Below are 13,272 nucleotides of genomic sequence, written 5' to 3'. Positions count from 1 at the left end.
CTCCCTCCTCATCTCCCATTGTGTGTGTGTAGTGCGTGTGCCCATCAGTGTCTGTGTGTGTATGTGTCGCGCTGTGTGTGTACCCTTGAGTATATATGTCGGGGTAAGTGTGTGTGTGAATGTATACCAGTGAGTGTGTGTGTATGTGTGTCTGTGTGCGCGGGTATGTCCACTGGCCAGACCACAGCGTGCCCCCGCCCCCCCCCCCCCATTGCAGCGGGAGCTCCCTGCAGTGAGTGCGCTGGGGTTGGGGCTGTACCTTCTCATTCCCCTAAAGCGCAGCGAGTCTGCTCAGGGCCCACTGGACAGAACCTCCCCCTTTTGTGTTTGTTTTGTTTCCTCTTATGCAGGGCCAGTCAATATGGAACTGCCCCGGGGGGAAGTGGCCCTGGGAGAGGACCTCTACTTCTGGCCCGTGCAGGACAGAGAAGAGAGCAGGGATGTGCTCTTCCCTCCCCTTCAGCTCCCTGTCCCTCCACTGAACAAAGGGACCGGGAGCAGGGCTGGGCCAGGCGGGGTGGGCTGTGGCCGGGCCCCTGAGATAGGGGCTCTGGAGGCTGTGAGTGCTGGAGTCGGCCTGGCTAGGTTTGTTCCTGGCAGCCCACTGGCAGCCTGGAGTCAGCCACAGTGGTCGTGTTTACACCACGGAAGTAGACACGCTAGCGTGACACAAATGTGAGCTCTGGTTGTAGAGCATTTGTCAGCACCTATGGTTGGAGGTACCTGCTTCTCAATCAAATAGGACTTGAATCCATGCCCGGAGGCCTCATGTCCCGAAAGGCTGAACCCGGGTCTGAGCTGCTGAGATTAGCATCCAGGCATCCTAATGCCTTACACTCTTGCCCTTGGGGACTTCAAGCAGTTTTCTGTGGCTGCTTTTGTAATCTATGAGCCATAAAACATCTCACATTAGCCACTCTTTGTTTAGAAGCTACTGTTTGCCAGGTATGCACTGAAGCACTGTATCTCCTCTAACTTAATTCTTACCGTGGCCTGATGACATCATGTCCTCACTTTCTAGTTCAGCAAGGTGAGGCTTGCGAGGTGACCCAGCTTCTAAGTGGCAGAGCTAAGATTTGAACTCAGGTCTGTCTGATTCCAAAGTGTGCCCCTTCCCAAGTCTATGTTCTTTGCACTCCACAATATGCCTAATTTAATAAATCATACTATTTTTTCCTTTTTGAAAATATACCCAAGTGGTATTAGCTTTAGATAGCTTCCAGTACTCCCAGGGCCGCCATGCCTTCGCCGCTCCCCTCCCCCACCCAGAGCACTTCCTCTTCCCCCTCTACCCCTCCGGCCTGGTCCCTCCCCTCCAGCAACCTCTACTCAGAACTTCCTCCTCCACGCTTTCTCGCATTAACCCCACCCAGTTCTGATCACTTCACCTCTGATACTCATATCACCATGTACCCCAGATGCCCTTTGCCTTGTTTGCGTAACTGGACTGCATGGGGGTCTTGGTCAGCAAGCCTGACCTTGTCCTCTCCCTTCCCACAGTGCCTGGCAGTGAGTGCTGCCCACAGGGGCCTCCTGGGATCGGCCTCCCTCCTCTTTGTCTGTGGGTCTATGAATGGCCCGCTCTCTCCACCACCAGCAGGGTGCAAGGCCATCTCCCAATGGGCTGGCCAGGGACTCAAGTGCCCTCTTTGTTCCAGCCCAGGAGGATACTGAGGTGGAGCTTGGGCAGGAGGGCAGGAGAAATGGCCCGAGACACTTACTGTCCCTCAAGGAATTCCCCTTTCCAGCCTTAACACTCACGGAAACGCCTGAGGACTTCCTTTTCCAGGCTGGGGTCGGACAAGGACTTGATTCCTACACCTACGCCCTCAGGTCGAGTTGGGGGTCGAAAGTGGCAACGGAGTAGGAGTTTCGAGCTGGGGCTGGGGAGGACTCTTTCTGCTTACTCACTGCGCTGGGAAAAGTGTGAACACCTGAGAGCACATGTGGGTGTTGGCTGGGGAGGATGAGCTGAGATGGGAGCTGGGACCCAGTCACACGCATATGCCACTTGGTGCTGTGCCAGCTTCCCAGGGGACCAGGAGCGGTGGCTGGATCTTTCCCTCTGGAAGCAGCTATCAGGGTTGAGGTAGTAACAGCTGCTCTGATTAGCATTTGGGAAGCGGGGCTGCTTCAAACAGCTCAGCTGAGGAGAGAGCCTCTCCTAGGAGGTGTCCCCGGCCAGTTAGGACTCCTCCCTTCTCCCGACTCCTCTCCTGCCTTGTCCTCTGTACCCCGTTCCTCTCCGCTGTCCAGACCCCCTATCCTGCTCCTCACCGCCCTGCTCTGTCCTGCTCACGGCCCATAGGCTGCCCCCCTCACGGCCCACCACTCGGAGAGTGGCACACACGGTTTTCACAAGACGGGTTTTTGTGGTTTGGGTTTTTTTTCCTTCGTATGTTTGCAGCTGCTAGTTTTGAAACCACCAACCCTGAGGCAACTCAGTCAAAAGGAGAGCAAGAGAGAAAGAAAAGGAGAGAGAAAAAAGACAGGGAAGACAAGATGTCTTTCTGTAAATCCCGTGCGACCACCACGGGTCTGTGTGGAGTGGGTCCTCGCCCTGCCTGCCCTCACAGGCGTCAGCTGGTGCAGGGCCCTGGCACCGTCAGGGGCCTGTGGGTGTCTGTGCCCTGCACCCCAGGGCCCTGCTGCCTGTGGTCACAGGTGAGGTGGGAGGGGTCTAGACTTTCAGTTACAATCTGAATCGGACCTGCCAGCTACCCGTGTGTGCCCGAGTGTGGACATAGGAACATGCCCGTGTCAGGGCCAGGGAACAGGGGGAGGAGGAGACACAGAGGACGCTGTTGAGTTGCGGGTGTTATGTAGGGATCACGTTCAGGCCCATCGAGTGGGTCACTACGGAGGCAAACACAGGTATTTAGCTGAACATAGCCTTGAGGCAAGAGGAGACAGAAATAAACGAATCCAGAAAAAACTTTTCACATGCAGGGCTCCCCTCCAGCTCCCCCTCCCCCATTCACGGGCCTGTGGCAGCTAATTATAGTTCTGATGTGAACCAAGAGAACACCTCAGAGTCACAGCCTCATGGGCACGGCGTGGAGGCCTGCAGAAGGGCCAGCTGTCCAGCTCAAGCCGGTAGCCCTGCTGTCACCTGCTTGCTGGCATCCCCACTTCCCCCCCCCCCAGTTCTCTGAGGGCCTAGTCAAAGCTCTCTGCTGGAGGGGGAGGGGGAGAGGTAGAGTCTCGGTGGCATGACCAAGGAAAGGAAATGAGAAATGGTGAGGCCTCCAAATCAGACCTGCTTTGACCCGAGGGCACGGACTCGACTGGGCATCTCTGCCTCCATAAACCTTTGCTCCTGTCCCTCCCGGAACAATGCACCCGCTCCCATCTTCCATCAAAATCATGTTTCTCCTCGCCCTCCTTCTCCACTCGCTGCTCCCCAAATTTACTGGGGGTCCCCTGCAGATATGTTTGCTTTGCATGGCCTGTAAAGCTACCCAGCACAGTGAGTGCTCGGCATGCAGTCGGTGCTCTAAACATGCTTATTTCATGGAACTGAATAAGGTATTGATTGTCCTACTTTCATAAAAAACATGTACTGATTTCCTTGTCATCTACAACATGAAATCCAAGTTCTCTGTAGGTGGCATCTTACTGGCATGGCTCACACCTTTCATGATCACGCCCCCGCCCAGGCTCTGCCCACTCCCTGGAATGCCCTCGCAGGTAAATTCCAAATCATTTTAAAAATCAACTCCGTTTGTCACCATGTTCCTTCAGTTGGTCTCTTGTGACACGTCATGCATTTGATTGTGAAGCGCTTGCTGTTCATTTATGCCCGCTTCCTTCAGGGGCCTTGGAGCTAATCAAAAACAGGGGCCATGTCTTATGTATGACTGCATTCTCAATGCTGCTCGCTGCCCAGAAATAGTAGGTGCATAATAAATGTCTGATGATCAAATGAATGAAAGAAGAAATGGGTTCCATTGATCTGCTCTTCAGAATCTCAAGCAGGGTCTTCCTGTACTTTTTCCTCCTTCTTTCCATTACTTTCCCACACGTGGCCATCTCCTGGAGCTCAGCACACATATGGTGCCAGGAATGCAGTTCTTCTATTTCCATTTCTGAAATGTCTACATCCTGGTGCACAAGTTCCATAAAATTACCCAGAGCCATTGCTGCTCACCACACTCCTGGGCCTCCAATATCCGTAAAGACATCGATTCAGGCCCTTTACTACCCAAGGATGTAGATGCCCATGAAGAAGAGCTCTCCTGGGTCACAGTGTGCCTCCTCCAGGAAGCCTTCCTAGACTAGTCCAAGCCCACAAGGGTTTTCTTTTTCTTCGGAATTGTTTGGGCCTATCCTGCTTACACAGCCTGATCTGCCCCTACCCCTGCTCTCTTTAACTGCTCTACTGTGGCTTTGGACTTGGATGCAGTTGTCTTAGATATTTTCTCCTCATTCTTTAGAGACCCACCCTAACACCCTCAGTTCACAGTACTCGGTTCAGGGGGAGAATACAAAATGAATGGCCGCCTGGGAGGTTCCTGTATTGCCTTTCCATGCACTGCCTCACAACCCAGACGGGGTTTTCTCAAGAAAACTTGACCACCTCTGACTAGCTCCTGATCAAGCAATATGGATCAGCAATATCTCAGTGACTATAGTTTTTGTTAGGGAAGAAATCTCCTTAATGGACACATTGTTCACCCCAAAGCTGCACTTGAATGTGGAAGCCCAGTCTCCGGGTTCAAATATTGACAGAAACGGTAAAATCCTTCCTAGCAGGGAGAACTGCTTTCCCTGGAGCCCGAGCAGGCAAATCCCACTGACTGAGCACTTGGGCCCCGGGGCCACGGATAAGAGCGCGAAGGCCCAATGCAAGGCCTTGTCGCTCAGCAGGCCAGGTGGGGTGTGTGGTGCCTACTGTCACCAAATTGGTATCTCCAGCCTGTTCTGCCCCTCGTGGGAGCATCCTCCTCCTGTGGTCCTGCTGCGGTTGGGGCCCTCCCTCCCTTCTCTGTGCCGAGCCTCTGTGTCCTCTGCCTTCTCTTTTGCTACATCCCATCCAAACCTGCCAGGTTTGCCAAGCTAAGCTCACACAGTAAACGCAGCCACTCAAGTCACGTCAGTGAGTGACTTGTGCATTTTGACATGAGCCTCCTGGAGGCGCAAAGAAATGAGATCACGGTGACCATGTCAGGCAGATGGGATATTGTGATGGGACTCTGGGGGGATGCATCTTTCAGAGCCTCCCACCCCTACATCTAAGGCCGACTGTGGACAAGGGGAGAGGTTCCTCACCCTCTCCCTGCTCTGGGATGACCAGGGAGTCTGGCTCCTAAACCAGTGGGGTTTTAGGCTGGGAGGGTAGGAACGAAGTTCCCCCCATATATACCTGAGTCATCTGGCTTGGAGGTCAGGGTTTGGACAGTCACTCAAATGCCTTCATTCCCAAACCTGACCTTCTAGAGAATCTGGAGCTGGCAAGTTTCAGATTCATGTGCGTCCACATGTTGTTTGGTTAATGCAGCTGAGCATCGAAGCCCATTTTCTTAGAAACAGGAAATCCCAGTGTGCCAGGAGTAAACAGATCCCAGCCCCCGATGGTCCCAGCTCCTTTAGTAGCTCCCTGACCACAAGGGTCTGTGGGGCTGTGTGCTCGAGCCAGGCATGCTCTCCTGCCCATAACTGATGGTCTCTCTGCGGCTCAGGAGCTGGGAGAGCTGGGAGCCTGTGCCGTGCTCAAGGGAGGCCGGGACGGGCTTAGCCCAGGATCCCCAAGTCAGATATAAGACAGAGTGTCAGAGGGTTTTCCAACTCGGCAGGCGTTTCCCCCGAGAGCTCCACTATAGCTCTTCAACTCGATTGCTTCTCTTTTATTCTCTGTATCTTCCATAAGAGCAGATTTCTTGTCTGTTTTACCCTCCAGCCCATCACTACCACAGCCCAGTGCCAGGCATAGGAGGCACTAAATAATATTTGCGGAATGAATGAATGCTTAAGGATGCTTAAGGGCACAAGGTGAGTCAAGGCATTAAAGAACGGTTTACCAGCCCCAGCTCTGTAGGCATCATGCAGGGTGAGCCCACAGAGCTGGTGGTCCCCAGGGGCTCACAGAGCGCCCTCCCTCACATACTTGTCAGCACCCAGCGGGGAAGGACAGATGCTACCCACGCTGCCAGGAGGTTGCAGGCTGGAGGAGGAGAAAGTGTTTGGCTGGGTGGAGGGGGCAGGGCTGGGGAGGTGGCCAGAGGGACTCCCTCTGCAAAGCGGTCCACTCCCTCCTGAGACAAAGAGCCCTCAGAGAGCTACCTTCCCCACCTCCACACGCCACACACAGAGAAGGCAAGGCAGGGAGGGCCTGGCCTCTTTCTCCCAGGAGCCTGGCTGGCCCTGCTGCCGCGAGGGGCAGGGTAGCGGCAGGCAGCTGCACCAGATGCGGGAGTCCCGGACAGTCCCTGGGACCCGACCACCGAAGACAAGAGGCAACTCTCCTATTATTAGCAGTTGCTTTCCACGTATGTGTAAGCCAAACAGTCTATGCAAAACCAGGCTTCGGGGCAGCAGGATGTGCAGCGCGGGGAGGGACCCCGTGCTTCCAATCGGGCCCTGGGTTGGTGTATGGTCAGTTTCAGCGTCCATTGGGATCAGCCTGAGAGGTGAGCTCAGGCCAGGCCCCTCCCCAGGGCCACCGGTTCATGACTTGAGGGGGACCCTGTGACTTCTTTAAGGCCCCCCTTTCAGCATGTCACGTGGGTTCATTTCTAAAGTCTCTCTAGAGCAGCAGTTCTCAACCTGTGGGTCTCGATCCCTTTGGCGGTCGAATGACCCTTTCACAGGGGTAGTCTAAGACCATCCTGCATATCAGATATTTACATGACGATTCATAACAGTAGCAACATCACAGTTAAGAAGTAGCAACGAAAATAATTTTATGGTTGGGTCACAACATGAGGAACTGTATTTAAAGGGCCAGAAAGTTGAGAACCACTGCTCTAGAGACTATTATTTTAAACTAAAAAGGAGCTCTGTCTACCCCTACTACAGAATGCCATCCTAGGCCCAGAAGTTGGAGAGAAACACGATGATGTAGACTACACTGAACACTCATTTAATAGTTTACTGCACATCCATTAGAAGTAGTGATACAGGAAAATATTCGTGTTTTAATATTAAGAGAATAAAAGGAGGTTACAAAACAACATGATTCTGGTTATTGAAAAATAAGACACATAGATCCATATATTTGCATTAAAAAATCTGGGAGGAAATACACCCAAATAGGAATAGGTTGTTTTCTGGGTTGAGAGGCTATGGGTGCTTCTGTATTTTTCTGTATTTTCCCAATTTTATGCAACGACGATGCATTCCTTTGGGAATCGTTATCCTTTAAAACGTGCTTAAAAACAATCCATTGAACGAGTGAAGAAAAGGTTAAGCCAAAATGCAGAGAAAGGAAGAAGTGGCAGCCTGCAGTGCTGGCTCCTGAGCAATGGGTTCTCTTGGCACCCGGCGGGGAGGGGGGGGTTAGATCTGCCTGCCCTCCTGGGCCTGCCCCTCCCCGCCTCACTCCACACAGCGCTGCTCATTCAGTGCCCCTTGCTCCTGCAGCCCCTGCCTGCCTGGCATCATTCTAGCTTGTTTCAGGGAACCCAGGAGGCCCCGGACCAGACGCAGGTGTGATGAACCTAAAGAACTTCCCTTGTCCCCTGTGAAGTCCCGTGTCTGACTCCCTCATCACTGGAGATGCCTGAATCGCTCCAGGCCCACAAAGCTCATCCTTTCTGTAGTCAGAGCCCTTGCTGCCTTTGGGTAAGGCACCCCTGGGCAGCTAATTAGGGGGGGTTTCAGCCACTTCCAAACGCTCTTTCTATCAGCAATTGGCTGCCTGAGACGCCCAGGGGAACTCATTCAAGGTGTAAATAAATAAATTATACACACACACAAACACACATATTTTGCATCTATGTACAGAGATATGTAGGTACGTGTGTGCATATGTAGACACACATACGTGCATGCATGCACATATACACACATGGATGTGTAAAGAGGGGAGAAGTAGAGCATGAGCACACACACCACACACCATTTTGTCCTCACAACATTGTGAAATGGCATATTTTCTTCATCGCACTAATGAGGAAACAGATCTAGGAGTTAGTCACACGGCCGGAAGTGGCAGGGCTAGAATCTGAAGCCAGCCTGCCTGTCCCCGAGCCCGGGCTCTGCCATAGCCCTGTCCCCGGACACCGCGGGCTGCGAGGCTGTCCCGAGCGCTCACTTCATGCTCGCTGGGCTCCGCTCGGCCTCCGGAGCAGCCACGACCAAATCTGTGGAAATGTTCACCACAGCTCTTTACTTCCAGGTTCTGAGATCAGAAACGGAAGTTTCAAAATACCGAAAGTTCGTTTATGTTGAGCACACGGCTTAGGCCAAAAGCAGGAAGTCCAAGAAAGCCTGATCTCATGAGATTTTCAGCTCAATTTGGACCCACATCTGCACTTCTGGATTTTCCAGCGAGCCCGGCCTCAGCTGCCCGGCAGCTCCTCCCGCCTCACCACCCTCCACCTCCATCCAGCCTGCGGTGCAGATCACTAACAAAATCCGTTGCTAGTGACTAAGATCTGGCCCGCTGCAAGGCGGTGAGATGGGACAGGCGGTAGAGAGGAACAATGGGCATTGGAAAGGCATGCACGTTTCTGTCAAGTTCAAAAACAAACAAAAGCTCTGATTAAGAAGTCATTCAAGTACAGGCCTGGGTTCTTGTCTCCGGGTGCAGGAGACCAGGGGAGAGAAATCTCACCACCTCCTCCTTTGCACAGACCTGGTCTCCCCGGAGGAAGGGGAGGTCGTGGGCCCCGAAGCGCACCTGGGATTGCCAGCTTTGGCGGGGAGGCTCGGAAGGTTGGGGAGAATCATTTCTGTACCCCAACACCCAGAATGTGGGACATTTTGGAGAACAAGGCCCTCGTCTTGTAGAAGAGGAAACTGAGGCTGAGAGAAGTGGTTTGCTCAGGGTCACACACCTTGTGGAGGGCAGGAGCTGGGAGCAGAACCCATGTCTGACCGCATCAGGGTGCCTCTTTTTCCAGCTGTTAACAGCTGCCCTGCCTTACCTCTCAGCATTCGAATGAGCTAACAGACATGAGTTTTCGGTGACAAAGAAGAAAGTGCATATTACTGTTATAGTTTTCTACATATTCCGGTTCTTGGGGTAGTTGGTATAGCTCCATGGTTGGCAAACTGTGGCTCGCAAGCCACATGAGGCTCTTTGGCCCCTTGAGTGTGGCTCTTCCTAAGCCTTAGGAGTCCCCTAATTAAGTGAATAACAATGTACCTACCTATATAGTTTAAGTTTAAAAAATTTGGCTCTCAAAAGAAATTTCAATCGTTGTACTGTTGATATTTGGCTCTGTTGACTAATGAGTTTGCCGACCACTGGTATAGCTGATGCTGTCTTTCAGATGAATCCCTTTCCAAACATAGAGGTTTCTGAGGATGCCATTAACGATGAGGTTTCACTGCCAGAAGAGTTCGAAGGCTCCCAGGAGCACCCCGTCCCCATCTCCACCATCCCCAGCGCCACCTTGCCTGTCCCTAGGGAACACCTGGAGGACTTCTGCAGTACAATGCCCTGCAATGCATTGTGGTTTGGGCTTCTCTACTCAATTCTCTTGAAGCGCAACTCTGGCTCAGCCACACCCAACTGAAACAGCCCAGGAGAGGGGACCGCCTTCCTCTGGGGGCACCCCCTTCCGCCTGAGGAGCTCAGACACACTGAGTCACTGCCTCACCTTGCATCCCTGTGCATCCCGGGTGCAGAGGAGTTGTAGCCTTGACAAGTTCAGCAGCTGTGTGGCCTTGAGTGAATTACTGAACCTCTCTGGACCTCAGTCTTTTCATCATAAAATAGTAATTGCAATATATACCTCGTGGGCTGGTGTGGGAATTAAAGGGGATGCTTATATAGTGCCCAGTGCACACCTGGATGCGGCTCCTCCCACCCTCCCCTGCAGTCCAACACTGCCCTTCAGGGCAAAACCTAGGGCCCTGGGTGTGTGGGAAGCAGAACCTCTGAGAACTGCCAGAATCTGGGAGAGCAAGTCATCAAATTTGCAGGACTCTTTTTTTTTTTGGGGGGGGGGGGGCTGTTCTTACACTGAGCAATCACTAAATAAATGCCGCTTTATAGCAAAGCCTTTATGGGTCTGCTGTACTACTAGAGAGGGCCTTGAGCCTCCTCTCCGTATGCAGGGCCCGAACCGCCCCTTGGCCGCACCACAGCTGCACCCTGTCGGCTGGACACACTGGCTTGGGGAGCAGGGTGCAGAGCAACCTCCCCATCACTCCAAGCTGCAGCGGGAGGAACGGGGTTTCTCATGTGGCTGCGTCGGGCATGCTCCCAGCGCAGTGCGTTCCCCGGAAGCCAGGCCAGCAGGCAGAGGCCAAGGCCAGCGCGCTTCCTCCCACCTTGGAAAATTACCCAGCGTGCCCACTGGCTGCCAGGCAGATGGCCGGCTGCTCTCTGAAACATCCTACCTCCTTAGAATGAAAAACAACGCCGTGCATGCCCGCCGTGCCCGGCCTGCCCTTTCCTCTTCCTCCTCCTGGAGCTGGAGAAAGGACAGGATCTGTAAACAAGTCATTCGATTCGAGATCCTGCCCAATTTAGACTCTTTGTCTCCGTTTTCTCCAGCGCCGATGCGTGGTCACACCCACTCAAACCAAGCAAAGCCCGAGGAATGCAGGGCCCTGTGGCCAGGAGAACCACAGTGACCCCGGCGTGCCCGGCTCGGGGAGCTCCCGGCTCGAGTGAGAGCTGCTCTCATCAGGAGAGCCGTGCCCTCGGCCAGCCAACAGCTAAAGACCTCGTCTCTGGGTTCCGTTCCCCAAAGCCGTCTTACTGTGGCCGGTGTCTCCCCAAACTAGCAAAAATCAAAAGTCCACCTCCTTTGAAGTCTGCCAAGAAAAGCCCCCAGATGGCCTTCTCCTTTCTTCCTGCACTTCCCCTACAGGCAGCTTCTAGAAAACAGAGCTGGAGAAAATGAAAGTCAATGCCAAATCCTAACCAGACAGAGAAGAATGGCCGCTCCCGTGGCCCCCACCCCCAGGCCTGGCATGGGGGGCTGGGGGCTGGGCCCCTCGGGCCCGCTGCGGAAGATCTGTTTATTTTGCGCTCCATAAAGGGAAACCAGGCCCTTCTCTGACACTGGGGGCTGGGGAGGGGGGTGGGGAGAGAAGGAGTCCAGAATTTAAACTCAAAACCAGATCAACTTCTCTAAACCTCCTGGTGCTTTTTCTGAGGCGGCTCAATGGGCCACATTGTGCAAAGCAGGCGTGCACCCTCCATCCCTCACCGTCTGGCTCCGAACCCCTTAACAAATGCCATTAACGGCAACGACCCCTTCTTAACTTGCAGCCAGGCCGGTGCGCCCCAGATGAAATTAGGGACAGATGTGCCGCAAGCAGCTGGCAGCTCCGCGCTCCCCCCGCACCCCCAGCCTGACCGTCTCTCCCTCCTGCCGCAGGGAACAGGGAACGGGTGTACGATGCCTGAAGCTGCTCTCCTGAGTGGACAGTGGCTTCCTTTTGACAATGAAACCGGGAATTTCCTTTGTCCTGGAAATGTTCTGCTTGTCATCCCCGTTATCCTTATCAGCAGGCCGCAGCGCAAAGGGGGGAGAGGGGGAGGCCCAGCGAGCTCCGGACCCAGGGGGCATCGCTGCGAAATGTTTTCTTCACTTTTTCCTCTGCCTTGAATTCAAAGCGTGACCTTTATGAGTGGAATCCAATCAGGTCATCTCTCAGAGTCCCCAGCGGGGAAATAAAAGTCGTGCAGCCAAAAGCCCATTGTTTCCATTTCAAGAAGGTAAAAAATGTTTTCTCTCTATAGCATCCAGCGACGTGAGGTGGGGCAGGAAGAGGGGCGGTAATAAAGAGACCCTTAAACATGGTTTAAGATCTTGGTCATAAAACATAGCGTGGGTCCTGGCGTTCCCCTCTCTCCCAGAGCCTGTTCTCACCGAACGTGATTGACACCTCAACCCTTCAGGCCTTCCCTGCGCCCTTCACTCGTGTAGAGGCAACTCGCTTTCTATTTGAGCAAGTTAGAGAACAGATTTGATTTCCCTTTCAACAACAGGAGAGCAGCACAGTGAGGAGAAGGGGTGGAGGCATGCGGGAACTCCAGAAGGCCAAAGGAATTGCAAAAATAAACTTCTGCTAATGTTAACACTCTTGTATTTCAGGGCAGGAATAATTAATTGTATATGTTGAGTCACTTAGCAACCCCGAGCTCTTATTCTGAAAGGCTCGAAATCTTTCACATATGCGGCGAGGAAAGTCCTTGGGATCAGACAGACCCTGCCCGCTGCATAACTTCAGGCAATTCACTGGAGTTTTCTCTGCCTCAGTTCCTCTCGTTGGCAAAGTGTGTCTAATAATAGATGCTCCCTAGGCCGTGGTTGGAATGCGGTGCTCAATGCATTAAGTCGGCGGTTCTCAACCTGTGGGTGGCGACCCCTTTGGGGGTCGAACGACCCTTTCACAGGGGTCGCCTAAGACCATCAGAAAACACATATATAATTACATATTGTTTTTGTGATTAATCACTATGCTTTAATTATGTTCAATTTGTAACAATGAAAATACATCCTGCATATCAGATATTTATATTATGATTCATAACAGTAGCAAAATTACAGTTATGAAGTAGCAACCAAAATAGTTTTATGGTTGGGGGTCACCACAACATGAGGAAATGTATTAAAGGGTCGCGGCATTAGGAAGGTTGAGAACCACTGCATTAAGTGTTCAGGACAGTGCCTGGCTCACTGGTAAATAATAAATATTTTTTTTATTACTATTATACTATTATTGACGTTACCGCTATCTCCTGCCAGAGTGGTTTTAAAGTCATAACGAAGTAAAGGGCACAGTAATTCCAGAAAAGAACTTGAAAGCCAATCCCAGCTCTTCACCTCTCTAAAGCCTTAGATCAGAGAGCTTTCTCTGAAATGCTAGCAAACACCAGCCATCGACAGCACGCCGATTCAGTAGGCGTTTTTGGTTTTTGATCTTACAAAATGATGATAGGGCCATCTTTATTACAACATCGCTTCGGGGTAAATTATCATGGGCAGAATCTCCCTGTTCTGCAGTTGAGGAAACCGAAGCCTGGGGACACCCAGGTCCTTGGTTAGGGCGAGACGGCCAGTTCCAACGCCAATGGCTGCAGCTTCCAGAGCTCTGTTTGCCAAGGAGCTGCCTTACTGAGCCGGCGAGGAGCTACCGAGCTGA

General features: G+C 52.6%; 1 protein-coding gene across 1 annotated transcript in view; it reads right to left on the bottom strand.

Annotated features, from left to right (window-relative positions):
- LOC102441238 (Friend leukemia integration 1 transcription factor-like) overlaps nt 1–11,693 on the bottom strand; it is a 73,527-nt gene extending 61,834 nt beyond the window's left edge. The window contains exons 1-2 of the mRNA XM_023762545.1: nt 11,481–11,693; nt 9,768–9,824 (exon numbers count right to left, since the gene is read on the bottom strand). Coding sequence (XP_023618313.1) covers nt 9,768–9,824; nt 11,481–11,693 — 270 coding nt within the window. The remainder of the gene's footprint in view (nt 1–9,767; nt 9,825–11,480) is intronic.
- Between the last annotated feature and the right edge of the window lie 1,579 nt (nt 11,694–13,272).

The sequence above is a fragment of the Myotis lucifugus genome, unplaced genomic scaffold (assembly GCF_000147115.1).
Source record: "Myotis lucifugus unplaced genomic scaffold, Myoluc2.0 scaffold_250, whole genome shotgun sequence".
Taxonomy (NCBI): Eukaryota; Metazoa; Chordata; class Mammalia; order Chiroptera; family Vespertilionidae; genus Myotis; species Myotis lucifugus.
The sequence above is the reverse complement of the archived record's forward strand: the minus strand, read 5'-3'. Positions and strand labels throughout refer to the sequence as shown.